The 17,781-nt window shown below is 46.5% G+C and overlaps 1 protein-coding gene across 4 annotated transcripts in view; it reads left to right on the top strand.

Moving 5' to 3' along the window:
- The window catches only part of LOC119441941 (E3 ubiquitin-protein ligase HECW2-like), a 91,646-nt gene that overhangs the window by 37,314 nt on the left and 36,551 nt on the right, over nucleotides 1-17,781 (top strand). For all 4 annotated transcript variants that reach the window (XM_049661758.1, XM_049661755.1, XM_049661757.1 and 1 more), the window contains 7 exons: nucleotides 1,171-1,273; nucleotides 3,554-3,718; nucleotides 7,277-7,563; nucleotides 8,370-8,482; nucleotides 12,206-12,326; nucleotides 12,630-12,743; nucleotides 16,562-16,813. In XM_049661758.1, coding sequence (XP_049517715.1) covers nucleotides 1,171-1,273; nucleotides 3,554-3,718; nucleotides 7,277-7,563; nucleotides 8,370-8,482; nucleotides 12,206-12,326; nucleotides 12,630-12,743; nucleotides 16,562-16,813 — 1,155 coding nt within the window. The remainder of the gene's footprint in view (nucleotides 1-1,170; nucleotides 1,274-3,553; nucleotides 3,719-7,276; nucleotides 7,564-8,369; nucleotides 8,483-12,205; nucleotides 12,327-12,629; nucleotides 12,744-16,561; nucleotides 16,814-17,781) is intronic.

A 17,781-nucleotide genomic window follows, 5' to 3' on the forward strand; every position in this document is an offset into this window, starting at 1 on the left:
AACCTTTCACGGACTCACAGTGGAGTTGCCACCGATAGCGACGTCAAAACATGGTGCCCATGAAGTGTTTCCTGTTCCCTTAGCTTTTGGAGATTCCACATCGTCCGCGATAACGACGTGGAAGTCGATGATGTCCCTTCCGTATCCGACGTGGCGCATGCGTTTACCATCATGACGGCATTCGCAGGGAAGTAGGGCCTGATGGAGAAACTGGCTTGCAGCTTTGCTGAGTTTGAGGATGCTGTCGTTGCTGCAAGGCCGCCACGGCGGCAAGGGAATGTCGCAGACTTCTGCCTGCTTGCAAATGAAACTTGTTTGCTTGTGTTTCAGTGACAATTAAGACGTAACTCTTTTCTGGCCGGTCGATAGCTGCTCATCTGCCATTGTCGGGTAATTAGTGTATCACTTAGTGTCTACGTGATCCACGTTCCTTGCCAACTGCATATCAACGAGGTTTTACTGTAGTTATTAACTGGGCCCGAACCATGGGACAAGCCAAACTAAGCGTGAATTTCCAACATATGTTCATTGACATTATAAATAGTGACACAGTGTCAAGCGAGTTCATTGTCTGCTGTTCAGAATTTTTGATGGTCAAGAGGCCACAATGTCACGTCAGACAGCTTCATATGGCACCAGCTACATCCTTGCTGTTAGCACTAGGGGCCATGATGAAGCGATGGAAATACTAGACAATGACACTTGCATAAAAGCTGCAGTCATTCAGCTAGCGAAGCACGGTCGACCTCTGGTTAGGTTGCCTGGAGATGCAGATTTGGTGCATTCATTGGCCGTACTCTCATCTGGCTGTAACGACAGTGCGAGAATGACTAAAATACAGATTTACCCGGCTGCGTTCAAGTGTATGTGCATGTAGCAATGCATTGACAAGATTTTTTTACTTCTACTCTGGTAAATCTGTTTATTCCAACTCAAGAATATTCGTACCTAGTTTAAGCAATCCTGTCAAGTTTGAATAAACAAATTGCAACTTTGTGTGCCAGAAATTATGTGCATGCAATGGTACTCCATATGTTGTTTGCTGAGAGGTCACATTGCTTCCCTTTTCCTTATTGAGCTTTGAAGTAGTGTTTTGAGTTAAAGCATTGTCAAAAGGCACAATGCCCCATGGCTCACACTTTTATCTTTGCTTTTGTGCACACATTGTAGATATCAGCACAACCGAGACTTGGTGAGCTTGCTAAACAAGTTTGCTGACAAGACGAGGGAACTTCCTAGAGGCTGGGAGACGAAACTGGATCGCTCAGGGAAGGTAAGGTTGCCCCATCGGCTTATTTCTTTGTTTCAGAGGGAAGCAGCGCCGCTGCTTCCCTCGCCGCTGCTTCCCTCTGCGCCATAGCCGCAGCGTGCAAGGTCAACACGTGACTAGAAAGTAGAGGAAGCATAAAGGAGAAAGAAGGGTTCAGTGCCATTTTCTTCGCGTGGCTACGGTAGCGTGGCTGAGACGTCGGCACGTACACGCATCTTTCGGCGCAACGCAGAATCGGCGACCTTGCCATTTGAGAGAAGGTGAAATTTCCGCCGCATTTTTTTCTTTCTTTCTTTCTTTCTTTCTTTTTTTTTTTTTTTTTTTTTTGGTCGCGTGCGAGATTGAGGGGTCTCTTTAAGCTTTTACTCTATGGCGGTGCCGGAGCAATGCCGGTCGGAGGCGCCGCTGCGTGAATGATTTCCAATAACGAGATTCCACTCTAAATTGAATGCAAATGTTCTAGCCGCATTCCTCGACTGTTGCATACGCGTGGCGGCTCGGTGCACATGTTTTGCATATGTGCGGGCCTTGAAAAATGTTGCTTTGGTTATAGTGCGGTGCCGCTTATAATGCGGATATTCGCGACTCCGGCGGCTTACGTTATAAGCGGTCTACACTGTATAACGATATATTATTCACCGCATATCAGATATAATGATCGAAATTTCGTTTCTGGGCAGCGTTTTTCATGCATAATAATCGTGAAATTGGCGTTCCTAAGTTGCGCTTAATCAAGACAAGGCGAAAGTTTGTCTACGCGAGTTCGAATCTGCCGCCATTACCACGCAGCGCATCTCGCCCGTGTGCCGATTGCGAACGAAAGTGACGGAGAGCATCGCAAGTAGACAGCGACCAGAGAAGAAGGGGGGGGAGAAAGCGATTAGCGAGCGGCACCTATGCTGCCTTTACCATCTCCCTCTCACGCAGACATTGCGCCGCCGCGGAAGGAGCGGGAGGTGCGCCCACAAAGCGCAAAGCTGTGTATCTGAAGACGAAGCTGCAAATTTTTCAAGACTCGGAAGAAGTAGGAGCTCTTGCAGTCGATATCGAGGATTATGAAAACCGGGAGCGCTACGATCATGAAGGCTAGAAGCAGTGGCCATGCTGATCAACGGAAAAAGTGGGCTTTGTATGTACGTCGGGACGAAACCCTCATAGGTGAAACTAACGCGGTGGAAGCTGCTGACGTTACCGAACTCTGGGAGCATGTCGCTACTGACGATGAAATAGGTGGTGCTTTTGTGGAGGAGTTCCTGAGTGCAGATAGTGCTACCTCGTTCTGCGAAGAGATCTCCGCCGGGGCGATCGTTGTCCCGACAGACGGTGGCTTTGTGCAACAGAGGCAACGACAGCAGCGGCAGTGATGACAAGATTGACAATGGCCCGTAATTGACACCGACCCCAATCCGATGTTCAACCAAAGTGCAATGTCGTCGATAGTATCTCATTGATTTCATGCACGCTAAATTATAGCCGCCAGTGTTCGCACAGCAGCTGGACGCGATGCGCACGGTGGTTGTGAACCTGAAACTTCTGCGAAAGCAAGTGCAGATTTCTATTTCAGCGTACCTAACGATTGAAACGCTATTTAGAGGTATAAATGAACGTTTTTTTTTTTTCACAGCCTACTTTCTGCAACGTCAATTTTTTACCGTTTTCTTTTGTTTTTAACGGCAGTCCAGATATAGCGATGATCGGTTATAATGATGGGATTTTTCGTTCTTCTTGATATCATTATAAGTGGACTGCACTGTACTGTCAGATATAAAGACTGCGAGCATACGAGCATTAAGTTGTGCAAGAGCACATTAAAGTATCGACAGTGGCAGAGCACATTGCCATCAAAACAGGCAAGGGGCAACATTTTCCTGCTGTTGAGTAAATAAATCTCCATGCTTTTTTTTTTTTTTTTGCCATCTCACGAAAGGAGACGAGTGAAGAGTAGGCAACTCATTCATATAGAAGAAAGTATTGCAAGTCTTGCCAGGAATCATCGCCAATCTCTGCTGTAGGGATACAGGGGAAAAATTATGCAAATTTTGAAGCTATCACATGACTGTCATGGCGGGAGACGCCGTTCGCTGTGGTCAGGCAAACATTGGACACGTTACAAATTATGCACGTGGTTTTCCACTAATGTGGCTGCACCTTTGCATCTCCCCTATTTCCTCTTAGTGGTATTATAGCATTGCTGGATTGCTGAATCACACACAATCACCGTTTCCTCCTGCTATATCTTGCCATTGCGTCATGACCTGCTGTTTCCATATCTCTGTGCCGCAGCAATTCTTTATTGACCATACGTCCCGAAGCACAACATTCATCGACCCCCGGCTGCCCATAGACGTGCCTTACTTAAACCCAAGCAAGCTCGTGGTTCCCCTGGCCAGGAGGCGCAGTCGCAGTGCTGGGGAAGACGACGGGCAGAGAGCTGAAGCTGCAGCCAGGGTGAGCCAGAGCTTGTTCAGCATCTGCAGGGTTTTTTTTTTTTTTTTTTCCTTTTCAAAGTTTGAGATAGGGTGCAATCCACATTATATATTATGACAATATGTTTAATCACCTGTTGCTCCGGCATTGTTACAATTTGTGCTGTCTGTGTACTGGTAAGCCATACTTGTATAAAGTAGATTTCTTCTAAGACAAACATACAGGGACTTTAAAAGGTGCCTTGCTAGAACTTGTGTCTAACTGAAGTTCACTGAACTTAGACAGCTAAACAAAGTTTCTGTGCTGTTCAGTTTATCAGAGAATTCAGCTTTATATTTATCCTAAAGATAGTTGATCATCACGGGAGTTTGATTTAATCAACATTACTATTTAACGAACATTGAGCTGCTTCCACTGCTTGCAACACAAGCTCAGCCTGTAGTCTTTAGAAAAGCCAGGTGCAGGGAGAGAAAGGGCTGGCCATAAGAAATGGTGACAAGTCTGGCGGTGAACAGAAAGGTTGATGGTCAGTAATTCCAACTCCTCACTTCTCTCTGATGTCATTACAGCTGCACTTTACGTGTGTTAGCCCAGGGACGTGTATTCCAGTCTTTAGAGTCTACTACCGAAGGCTCAACTTATTGGGCCAGGCTGCTCGTATGTGATAGAGGAAGAGGTAAGCAGGGATAGGAGGAATGTACATCACCCAGGCAAACATATAAGACAGTTTTAGTTAAGCGTACGCTATGCCATTGCGTACGCTTTTTTTTTTTCTTTATGTATTTCTCTTACCCTTTTCGCTTGCACATGTGCTGCCACAATGGGGGCATTGCCTAGGAAATATTGACTGTGCAGCGCATCACTTTTTTATTCTTTTTTACTTCACATTGGCAGCTTCACAAGCTTTGACTACCATTATCATGTCGACACTACATGATAAACAAACCTCACTGACCAATTTTTGCCAACAAACACAGTGTGCATAATTTTTTGTAATAAAGCATGTTTTGTGTCTTGTTACAGTTCGTTATTGGTAGGTTTGAGGGAAAGTCGAATTTATAAAGAATTTCTGATATTGCAAACACATTTTGTGCAACAAATACAGACATGGTGACATTAGTTGAGCAGATATTAAATGTAGAAAACAAGTACAGTCGAAGCCTACTATTACAAAACCTTGCAACAACGAAATTCTAGCAACAACGAAACATTTTCGTATCTCTCAACAATGAAATGTCACTGAACTGCAATCCCGCATCAACGAAATTTGCCAGAATGTTTCCCTGCGTGCTCCGCCGAGTGACAGATGTTACCTATGAAATGATTCTAGCCATGCCCACTACATCCTCCGCTGTGACAACCAGTGACATTGTCCACGTCGCCAGACTCAAGCCTCTCAACTCTTCTCGCACCATAGATATTTAACAGCACCGGGACGGCGCTTTTGCCACTGAGGGGTAGTATTACGATACTATCGACAGATGCTCGAGATGAGCCGTCGCGAGGAGGAGGAGGAATGAACGTTTATTGCTAGAAACAGCGAGAAAGTGTTCTTTCTTCGCCCTAGGTGGGCAGCTCTTCAGTCCAGAAAGCCGTTGGCTAATGCCGCAGCCCGGTCCCGGTCCACCAGACTTCGCTGATCCTCCAGGCTCTGTGCCGTTAACATTGCCTCCCACGTTTCTTTGAGACGTCTGACGTTTTCCCGTGTGGGCACCCAACACCATGTGTGTGGGTGTCTGGTAACCAATTGGCTAGGTATGCAAATTAGTGGAGTGTCATTATCCATGGACATATGTATTGTTTGTCCTGGGGAGGGCTGTTCCGTCGCGTAAATACAAGAATGGTGGGCTCTTGAGCAGAAGTGTAAATACCATGTAAATAGTCTTTGTCTGCGTCTTTCCACACGTAACAATAATACCTACTCATGCAAGGTTAGCAGACTCCAAAAAGTGCTCAAATACCTTTGCTTCGCATTTACATTGCGTAAAATACCACCACATTTTGCCTGCTTGAGTGCCGCCATTTTTGTTTAGAAAAATAACCAAGCACCAGAAGTGTTGGCGTGTGCCAGAAACACGTCATGGCTGCCATCTTGTTTGTTGATCGCCAGTTTCAGATGCACGGCCGCATGTCTCTACTGACATGTGATGGTTTTTGCATACCTAGCGCAGTACATAATGTGGGGTTCGGTGAGAGAAGTGCAGCAAAAACAAAGAAATGCACATCCCAACGACGTGGACTTGTTTATGGCGCTTGAGATGGCGACTGCTGCATGGGCTGCCACGCATCTGGCCATGATTAAGCGAACGTCTGAGAATATGCGTCCCTTGCTTCAAGGACGCTAGTTCAGTACGACCCAACAGGCATCACATGCGGATTCGGCATCGCTGGATGTAGATTTGCACCAAAGGGCTGTATTCTCGGTCGATCGCTTTCGGGGACACGACACACGATCACTCTCGCGCTTGGCACTGGACGCGTCAGTGTCTACAGTAGACAGTGTGTGTTCAAAGAACGCTGTTACTTGCGTGGAACGCTGTTGCACCACGTCCGGTGCAGAGTCCCATGGAATCTCGCGAAAGTGGTCATACAGTTAAGCCTGCTTATAACGAATTCCTGGATATAACAAAGTTTTTCTATGCCCCGCCGTTAATCCATAGAAGCACATGTATTTGAGACCTCTACGTAACGAAGTGGCAGCGGGAGACCCCCTCGATATAACGAATTTCCCCGCTGACAACCTAGAGATTTCGCCCCAAATTGTGTCATTTTTGTGCGAGCAGCAACCGGAAGCACCTTCTCCGCCGCGACAGAATGCGAAGCGAGCGACCTTTCCCCCTCCCTTCATTCAAACCTGATCCTGCCGCTTGCTGCAGCTGGCCTAGCCTGCCAAGCCAGTACTCTCCTTTTCCAGTTGATGTTGCTGACGTGCTGGCAGACACTGTGACACATCACACTCGATGAGCACGCACACGCGCTGTCAAACGCTGGCGGCGTGTGGAAGCGCCGCTGCAGAAGCGAGTGAAGTGACCTTCGTGCTGTTGTCTATCGCTTGAACGCAAACTGAGCGCCGAGAACACACAGCACACACAAAGCTACTAGCTGCTGACGCACCTACACTGCTTAGACTCTGCCCCAATGCAGATCGCTTTCACGATACGGCCCGCGCGACGCCGCGCAGTACGCAGTTGATGCCAGAGTACAGTACCACGGCCGCTTTTTTTTTTTTAAGCAGCGGCCGTGACAGTACAACACCGCCTGCTCCAGGTTTAACTGTATTCCAAAAGCGATTGACCGAGAATACTACTCCTGACAGCACTGCCATCACTGCCCTGACACATGGGGTGCACCTTGTCCTGCTGGCAATGCGGTTCTGTAGCCTTAAGCTAAGCTTTCCAATGTAGGCTAGCCAAATTTTGACAGTAAAGTTTCGTTTTGCGGTGCATTCTCTATCTGAGCTGTCTCGGGGGAAGCGAATTTTATTGCTTTCCCCGCCAATTTAGTTATTGCGATGTTCAACTGTATGTTCGTGCCATATGAAATCGCAGTGTGTGGATAACATCTTGTGAATGAATTCAGGGAGGCAGCAGCACCAGCGGGGGTCCCGTGCCACCACCCCGGCCCCCGGGCAGCACAGCGGGGGCCGGGGCCAGCCTGCCGGGTGCCAGCAGCAGTGTTCCCACAGCCTACAATGATAAGGTAGTGGCCTTCCTCAGGCAGCCCAACATCCTGGACATCTTGCGCGAGCGCCACCCGGCAATGGCATCCAACACCGCTCTGCGCGACCGTGTGCACGCCATCCGTGCAGAGGGAACCGCCGCACTGGGGCGCCTCTCGCACGACCTCGACCTCACCATCTTGCTCAGGTGCCCACCTACACTGCTTTATGCGTGCTAAGTAGTGTGTTTTAACTTCTTGATGTCCTATGACAAACTTGCCTGAGATAATTTGTCAGATGACACTAAATATAGCTTGCTCAGGGCAGCGTGTCAGTGAATCAATCTGCAACACTTTCTGTTATGTTCTGTTCTCCGAACTCGTTTGTTCTAAAGATAAAAATCTTGTTAATGGGCTGAAATGTGTGCTTGATGGTTAGCTGGATAGGTCCGATTGCGCATCTGCTGCAGATCTGATGCTAGTGATGCATCGGCACTGCCCAGCAGAAACGCATGAGCAAATTAAAAAAGATTCAGTTCTAGTTTCCTCTTGTGGGAATGAGAAATACACTTGCAAAGACTTTGGGCGTAATTGGTCTTGTTCTGTACCCAGGCCTTTCTTGTGTGGGTATTTCTAGGTCACTCGTGTGTAACTTTCTGTGCTTTGTCAAGTCTACTATTTTGAGCTTCTATATATTATTCTTGCTGTATATCTAGTGTACTAGGCATGATAGCCGTGGAGTAAAATCTGCACTTGATAATGTCTTTCCGATCCACTTGATCCCTACCATTGCTAGCGGTGTGCCTGCAAATTAGGGTTACCGCAATAACAGTGAGAATTTATTCTCCCCATTCCAGAAATGAGTGTGCTTTTTCTACTTTCTTGAACATTTAAGACAAAAATTGATCTTAAGATGGAGTTCCCCGTGTTATTGTGTGTTTCTTTCTTTATCAGGTCCCCATGCTCGAAGGCACATTTTCTTATGTACCTTCCTTGCCTGTTCACTGTTTTGCAGCTTGTTTGAGCAGGAGATCATGTCATACATTCCGGCCCAGTATTCCACTGGAAGCAGTTCTAGTCATCGCTCTCCACGGGACTCTCCTCAGCCATCTCCCCAGGCCTCACCAGGTGGGTAGTACACAGTATGGTTATCATATTTGACTAGAGTTCAGCCCTTCGATATCACGCTCTGGCATGTCTTATCTCATCCTTGCTTGTATAGTGTTCCTAAATTCAACCCTTGTGTATTTGGAAAATTACATTACTTGGACTTCCCTCTGTTCCCTTTGAAATCGTGCTACATCTCTTGGGATCAACCATAAATAATTTGGAGGTATTTATTATATGGCTATGTGGTGTATAGTATATTTGCACGATTCTAACACGAACCCGAATCTAACACGCACCCATTTTTCGCGGGTTTAAAAATACGAAAATACAGTGGAGCCTCGATTATATGTCCCTCGTTTATCCGACGACCCGCATTTCGCGATTGGGTTGGGTCCCGGCAAAACCCCCATAGAAATAATGTATTAAATACCTCAATTAAACGACGCAATTTTACGCCGACCCCGCCTCCTACGACGCCTCTGTCGGTACCGTCCGAGAAAAAAAAAGAAGAAAGAAAGAAAGCCCTAAGCAGACGCAGGCTGGCACGTGAGCACACTGCAGCCGGCTGGTAATGTGTGTGCAGTACCGTATTCACCCGAATGTAATGTGACCGCGATTGTAACGCGAGGGGCGACTTTCCAGTCATGCAAAATAATAAAAATAAAACCGCGATTGTAACGCGAGATGAACGGAAAAGAAATGGTACCTTTATTCAAGGAATCGCAATTTGGAAACGTCCCACCAAGTGTTTCTCACGCTGTCCTAAGCACGCTATCAGAGCCAAGAGCTCTGCCAGCCTGTATACTTCGAGGGGTTCGGTGCTGGGACGAGCAGAGTCTCGCGAAACTAGCTCCAGAAGTGATTGCCAGAGAATTCAGTCATCTTCCGTGCCGTCGAGCTTGTTTGAAATTTAAGTACTTCTTCAAAGACCGCGCAACATTTCATTCGGGGTCAGTACCAGGCCACTTCAGGTTCCACAGAGCCTTTCCAACTGGCTTCGCACTTAAAGAGGGCCTGCCGCTGGTCCCTGCCATCCTGCAATTCGTCGACGTCGAGACACCGAGCCACGGCAGACTTTCCCAGCTCCTCAGCCATCAAAATTGCTCGTCTCTCGAACCGGCTGTCATACCGAATGCGCTGCATCGCCATAACGTCGCAAATGAACGGAGTCTAACCGCCGTAGGGTATTGCGGCATCGTAACCAGGCACAAGCACAGCGAAAACAGCAGTCGATTCCAATCAAAAACAAGTTCTGACTTTGTCGACTTGTATACAGATTGGATCGAGACGTAAAGTTACAGGTTGCCAACGTAGCTGCTACAAATCACGGGATTTAGAGCATTTGTTTTAAAATGGCCACGTTTTGCTGTTATTCGACTGTAATGCGAGAGTTGAGTTCAAGCAACGAAAGTCATGAAAAATATGTGCGTTGCATCAATAAATACAGTAATTTCTTTATTTAATCTACCTTCCTTGGAGCAGTGCAGGTTCGTGCCGCGGGCTTATTTAGGTGGTCTGAACCCGTTTCTTTAGGCAAGACTGTAACATCACTGCCTATATTCTTAGTTTTTCGATAATACAATGCCTGGATTATACGACGGTATTGCGTGGTCCCCTGAAAGTCGTATAAGCGGGGTTCCACGGTAAAAGTGCACCTAAATGGAAAATGCGCCCAATCTAGGAAAGAAAAATATAGCATGTCCCCCTCCCCCCACACCTACTGATGGTGATCAGAAAAAAACAAGACATGCAGAATTTAGCTTCACAGAAAGGATTTTTTTTTAATTAGCTTGTGCTTCATTGGCCACAGATACTAAGCACACAGGCGCAGTATTCTCAAGTGATCACTTTTAAAGATACTACCATCATTTTCACTAGATTCTACATGACTCTGCATCGGACTTGTCGAAGTATGCGGCCTGAGGTCATTCCTGGCACTGCGCCAGAAATGCTGGCGGCCGTATACGCCGAAGCATTTGGCACCAAGTTGCGCGAAATCTCGTGGGAGCGATCTCCTGATTGTAGTCGAGCACAAAATTAACCCATAGCAACCTTCATGAAAACATGCTCTGTCGCCATTTTGTGATGGCAGGTTGACGTGCGACTCCTTTTCTTTAGCGCGGCCTTTGCTGCACATGGCTGTCAGCGTGGCTGAGCACATAGGCAGCCCACGCACCCTGTTTTAGAGGTAATCTTCTGCGTGTGCAAAGACTGGGCAAGCTGAGATGATGTGGCATCGTTCGCTGTCTTCCCATGCATTTAGCACTGGAGGTTGCGTAATCTCAAGTTTCAGAGGCGCGTTGAAGCGAGAGGCAGATGAAGCATTTGCTGCCCACTGCCGGCGCTTTTCATGATAGCATCGTCCTACTGTGGGCGACAATATCGGCCATCGACCCGACCTGAAACCCTATCTGTCGCCATTTCTCAATTCAACATAATTATTTTTTTTTCTTATTCAAATTTGCATTTCCCGATTGCTCAATAATTCAAAAAATTTTTCGACCCCTTCCCTGTAAGAGAAACTCATCTGACTGTACTTTTTTCATAAAAGATCTAATTTCAATATAATGAACCAAATTGCTGATTTTACCGTTTTTGTTATATTGAGGTTTAACTATGTTCTATCTTCAGACAAAGGCATTATAAAGGGGCACAAGTGGTTTGAATTAACACATACATTGAGAAATGAAATTCAAGGAAGGAAATTAATTCGAAGCTTGTATCACTTGCTAAGAAATTAAAGGTCGGTTTGACAGAAGACCAATGTTAGTAGCGATGGTGGTTACTTGATTTTGCTTGCTCGAATGTGCGGTGCTCTTGGAAACCTATTAGGCAGCAAGTTGCAGTCAGCATTATAAGAAATAGCAAACGGTATTGTGGATATGTCATCTGACAAACTTCTGGAAATGCAAGTGGCACAATACGAAAGACGTGCCACAATACATGCTTTTGTGCATAAATTGCCTGCATGTCCATGCAGAAGAATGTTTGGCCTAGCTGACACAGTTTCATGTCACAGCTGGTTAGTGCCTCAGCATGAAGCAGCTGCAGATTGGCTATTCTTATTCCTATTGTCACTAAGTTTATAAAGGCTGATAAGAACTGTGCATCGCATGTGTGCGTCTGCTCTTTGAATGTGTTTAAGGCACTCCACACCTTAGCCACCTGCACATTTAAACAGACTGTTTCCAGAAGTAACCTTTTTGTTTGCAACCAGGGGCCATTTTCTCAATCAATCACTTTTGTGAGGTTTCACTTGACTTGGCACCTGAGTGCATTGGCATGTGCGGCCAACAGTGTTCCTTGAGTGCCAAGCACACTGTCTTGGCAGAGTGCTAGGAACACTTGCTTCCTATGTGCATGGAACAAAGTTGCACTATGCATCCAGTGCCAAGTCATGCGAAATCTCTCCGTGCACACCAGGAGTACCTCTCCTGGGCAATAACTACTCACTGCATTGCTCTGCACCTAATAGGTTACTGCAATAACTTCAGTGCTTTGTTTCCATCCCGGTGCTTTTTCTGAGTAGCGATGCATAGCTGTACTATTTGTCGCATCACACCGAAAATTGTGTTTGGGTATGCTTGCCATGTTGGCAGGATCTATAATTTTGTGAAGCACATCGTGAGTGTCACTTCATGCAATTTGATTGCTAGTTTACTGGTGTCACCTCATTGTGCTGCTGTATTAATGGCTCATGTGTCACAGTGCGAGTTGCCAATAGCTCACTATTTCTTCCAGGTCTGCAAAGAGCTAATCTTAGAGCTCCGGCACCTTATCGGAGGGATTTCGAAGCCAAACTTAGGAATTTTTACCGCAAATTAGAATCCAAAGGCTACGGTCAAGGACCCAGCAAATTAAAGTGAGTACTAACGCTTTTGTTGCTGACTTTGTTGTGCTCTAACCGAGTGAGTTACAGAATCTTGTGTCAATAAAACAACAAATATTTATTTGAATATCCATAGTTGAATAAGGTGCATTTGAAAGCAAAATTACGTCTTATGGCACTAGCAGGTGTACAGATCTAGCCATGTTTGAACAAAGGTATGACAGGGGCAGTTATGTAGAGAGATATGCAAAAAAATTTTGGCCAAGATAGCAGGCGCATTTTTTCTAGGCACACATTTCTTTTGGTTACAGCATTTGCTTACATCATTTATTGCAGATTAAACATTCGTCGAGACCACCTGCTCGAGGATGCATTTACGAAGATAATGGCTGCATCCAAAAAAGATCTTCAAAAGTCTCGACTCTACATAGGATTTGCTGGAGAGGAAGGGTGAGATTCTTATAACTAAGCACAGATTTACTGCATTGTGTGTTCTAGTTGGGTCTTCATGCAGCTACTAAGCATGTCACAATCTGCTTAGGTTACAGCTGAAGAGGTGAGTATGCTACGCATTGACAATCAACATCCTAAACTTGGAAAAATTTTAGAACAATCTCTGAGCTTCAGTCGTAGGTATTCATTTTTTATGTTTGTTAGTGCAGGGTGATAAAAGGGATTTTATGAGTGATTAAACAAGATCAATTTGTCAATCCAAGAGTGTAAAACGGTCAGACATCAAATGCCAGTCACATCAGAAAATTTTTAAGGGGTGATGTAGTACAGAGCCTTTCGTTGTCCTCAGACAGGTCTAAGTTTGCGAAAACTAGCATTATGCGAGAACTCTGGCCTCTCAGGTAGCTCCTCTTGGGTATGAGCGTGAATCACTACAACTGGGATCGGAAGCTTGATATACCAGAAAATGGCACAGAAGTGAAAGAAAGGAAACCTTCCAAGTATGGCTTGGGGGCCATGTCACAGGCTATGGTGGGGACTGGTTAGGAGGTTGCTTCTTTATTATAAAGAGTGAATTAAGTTGCTTTAGCAAAAGAAGTAAGTTACCGTACTTGAACCTTGGAACTTGTCAGCATTTTGTGCAGAAAAACAACCTGAATATAGGGACTGCAAAATCACATTAGTATCACTGCGAATTTGTGTGCACAAGAATGTCGAAAGAAGGATTTGATTGTCATTTGCAATAGTCTTCATTAGACATCTGCATGTGAGATAGTGAGAAGTGTAAGAGAGTGAGGGTTACTGTTGTACTGTTGGAATTGTAAAGAAAGAAAGGAGGGATAAGAAATCGTAATTCTAAAGAGCTTCCTATAATGTTTTGGCTGGTGAAGGTGCAAATGGTAGAAGGTAGAAGTAAAAAAAAAATAAACATTGCCAAATCAAAGTTGCAGGCTAACTTGGAAAGCTTTGATGAGTATCTGCCTCTCATGAATTCAAGGACCTGTAGCATGCCAAGTGACACAGGAGATTTGATACTCAGAACAAAGTTTGAAGTCTCCTGCCATCCCAAATGTGCAGCTGAATGATATTGACAGCTAAATTGCACAGATTTATTTTATTTTTGGATTTTTTTCGCTTTCTATTAAATTCTGCATATGTGGCTTTTGTGTTCATGGCTTTCTGCAGCTTATATTGCTATATTGAATGGTACTCACATACCGTATTTACTCGAATCTAACGTTGTCGGGATATGGGGGGATACCAACGGCCCTCCGCCTCGACACACCGAGCCCCGCGGTAGGCACATGCCTGCGCATCAACCGCGGTCCGGTACAAGCTCGAGGAAACAATTGACGACAACCACGTGTACACTCGGAAAGCATTTATTACGACTGCAACTAACACTTCGAGCAGGCCAGCTAGCTATAGTTGACATCGCTGAGGGTTCCCTCGAAGAGAATAATACACTAGGTAAAGAAGGGCTTCCGACTTACCAACTGGGGAATACGGGGGGGGGCCGCGGCGTTTGCCGCGGCAAGAACGCGGTTGAATAACCACGTGCGGGAATCGGGAGCGGCGGCGGAGACTTCCGCCATCGCCGCTTGCTGGAGACCAAAGAGACCCGGGCGATATCAGCGGGATCTCACGTGACCCACCCAGTGGCGCTGATAGCGCTTTGCGATTCCCGCGTGCCGCCCGCGGAAGGAAAGTTTCCCCTCTCCCAACTCTCCCTGGCACGCATGCGCTTGACGCGACGTTCGCTGCCCGTGCGGAGGTTATGGGATCCGAGGATTCCCACAACGTGCACCTTTTTACTGATATATTGGGTAAAAAAATTGGGTGCGCGTTAGAATCGAGTACAACCCTAAATCTCCGATATCATATTGCCCTCGGCATTTCAAAATAGCCGCCTCGTACGCACTTCGAGCCTAGCTGTCTATGCCTAGCTGCAGTAGCGTCCTCCGTGTGCTGTAGTGGTACATGTGCTTAGGTTAGTCTACCCGTTTTCTGCGTTTGATCGACCAGCATGGACGTGCCGACAGCGAAGATACGCCGAGTTCATCATGATGCCGCTTTTAAAAGGAAAATCATCATGTGTGCGGAGACGGACGGAAATCGGGCCGCATCACGTGCATTCGGAGTTCCAGAAACATGCGTGCGGGACTGGCGCAAGCAGAAGGAGAAAATTTTCGCCAGCAAGGCTACACGAAAGGGCTTCAGTGGACCGAAGCAGGGCCGGTTCGCCGAAATAGAAGAGCGGCTAACAGAATACGTTCAAGAGCAGCGAGTGGCACAGCAGCCCATGCGACCGATCTGCTCAAAGTCCGGGCGATGCAGTTAGCCCTACAAACAGCGCTAACGCGGAGCGATTTCAAAGCGTGCTGGCTGTCAAATTTTATGAAGAGAAAAGGCTTTTCTCTTCGAAGGCGGACGGAGATATGCCAGAAGTTGCCTGAAGAATATGAAGAAAAGCTGCACAGTTTTCAGCGGTTCGTTTTGAGCTTGCGCCGCAGGAATGGCTACCACCTCGGCCAGATTGGAAATGCTGATCAGACACCGCTCTACTTCGACATGCCTGCCACCACAACCGTTGAAAAGAAGGGGGCGAAGCAAGGTGCACGTGTTGTCTTCCGGCCACGAAAAAACTCGCGTCACCGCAATGCTTTGTTGCACCGCGGATGGACACAAGCTGCCCCCGTATCTTATATTCAGACGCAAGACGCTCCTGAAGGGAATCGTGTTTCTGAGTGGTGTGATTGTGCGTGCAAATGAAATAGGTTGGATGACTACGGACTTGGTCGCCGACTGGATTGATCACGTCTGGCGCAAGAGGCCCGGCGGCAGTTTGAGCCTGCGTGTGATGCTTGTGCTCGACGCGTTCAGGTGCCATCTCGACCAACGCATCAAAGACAAGCTCGCTGCGTGCAACACTGACCTTGTCGTGATACCCGGCGGCATGACATTGCAGCTCCAGCCGCTCAATGTTTGTTTAAACAAGCCGGTTAAAGATAGGATTCAGGCGCTCTACACCGAATGGCTTGTGAGTGGCTGCCATGAATTCACTCCCAGCAATAGAATGAAACGTGCCTCGCTGCAAGACTTCACTGGATGGGCGAAAGATGCGTGGTGCACGATACCGTCCGCCATGGTCAGCAAGGCCTTTAAAAAATGTGGGATATCGAATGCCATGGACGGCACCGAGGATGAAATGCTTTGGTCGGTCGACAGCGATAAGGAGTTGTCCAACAGCGAAGATGAGTGAACCTTGTTCCGGCGTAGAACATTCTTGGCAAGATAGCCCGTTTCCTTTTGTGTGTATGTGTGTGTGTGTGTTTTTTTATTATTTGCAACTTCAGTGCATCGAGATTAAATCTTTGTTTCTCCAAACGAGACAAAGTTGTATTGCTGTATGAAAGCGTGAGGTTCGCGGAACTTTTTTTTTTTTGGTCACGGAAAACAGGTGCGCGTTGCAGTCAAGGAGATTTTTTTTTTTTTTTTCAGGGGGGAGGTCACGAAAAACGGGTGCACGTTACAATCAAGGGAGCGTTAGATGCGAGTAAATACGGTATGTCAGTGTGTGCCTTCCCTTCTTCTGTGCCTGTTCACCTTTATTTTTTAATGTTGCTTCATCTTTGTACGAGTGTTCGTACTTTTATATGTATTCAATTTGCATCGTGAATGCAAATGCAGCACAGCTCTATGACAAGGGCCTCAGTACTGAGCAGCTTTGTGTCCCGTTTCCCCCTCAGAAGTAAATAGAATTAGGCCGAATATGGTAAAGCAACTTATCACAAGTCTTTTTTTCTCTCGTGCAGGCTTGATTATGGCGGGCCCTCCCGAGAGTTCTTTTTCCTGCTTTCACGGGAGCTTTTCAACCCGTACTATGGCCTGTTCGAGTATTCAGCCAATGACACGTACACGGTGCAAGTGAGCCCCATGGCAGCGTTTGTGGACAACCAGCACGAGTGGTTCCGCTTCAGCGGCCGGGTTCTCGGCTTGGCTCTGGTGCACCAGCACTTGTTAGACGCCTTCTTCACCCGGCCATTCTACAAGGCCCTCCTAAGGCTGTAAGTGTTGTATTTGCCTGCACGGGTGATATCAGGTTGTGCTAGCAGTTAGAATAAATTGGAAAGCAAGAGGTGTGTGTCAGTATGCAGGCTTCACTTCTGTACATCACTGGTGCAGCCAAATGATAACAGGCTTTAGCCCAAACATGCACGTACAGTCAAACCCGCATATATCAAATCTGAAAGGGTTCACAAAAAAGGTTGATACAGTAGAACCCCGCTGATACGTTTTTCACGGGACCGTAAAAAAAAAAAATGTAAGAGCCGGGAAATGCAAGAGCCGAGTAACAGGAAAAATTCAGAAATATGAGTAGTGGTGAACTGCACACAATTTTAATTATTACGTGTGAAAAAAAGCTGTAGTTTCGCCCGGAAAGCCGTAGCATCGATTGCGATAGCACATTAATAGACAGCTATACAATATAAGGATAGTAGTTTTATCGTTCGTATAAACTTGTAAACATTCGCTTACGGTGTAGACCGCTTATAACGTAAGTCGCCGGAGTCGCGAATATCTGCACTATAAGCAGTACCGCACTATAATCAAAACAACGATTTTCAAGCCCTGCACGTATGCAAAACATGTGCACCGAGCCGCCACGCGTATGTGACAGTCGAGGAATGCGGCTAGGATGTTTGCATTCAATTTACAGTGGAATCTTGTTAATTCGAAATAATTCACGCGGTGGCACCTCCGACTGGCATTGCTCCGGCACCTCCATAGAGTAAAAGCTTAAGAGAGACCCCTCAATCTCGCGCGCAAACAAAACAAAAAAAAAAAACGAAAAAAAAAAAACGCGGCGGAAATTCGAAACCACAGTCGCTATCTATGTGACTACGCAGTTTTTTAGGCACATTGCCGACGCGCGTACCGAGTAAAAACGAAACTAGTGTTTGCTGCAACCGCTGCGGAGAAAACCGCGGCCGCTATCGACGCGATCGTGGATGACTACGCAGTTACGAAAGCC

Source organism: Dermacentor silvarum, chromosome 2, assembly GCF_013339745.2.
Source record: "Dermacentor silvarum isolate Dsil-2018 chromosome 2, BIME_Dsil_1.4, whole genome shotgun sequence".
NCBI lineage: Eukaryota > Metazoa > Arthropoda > Arachnida > Ixodida > Ixodidae > Dermacentor > Dermacentor silvarum.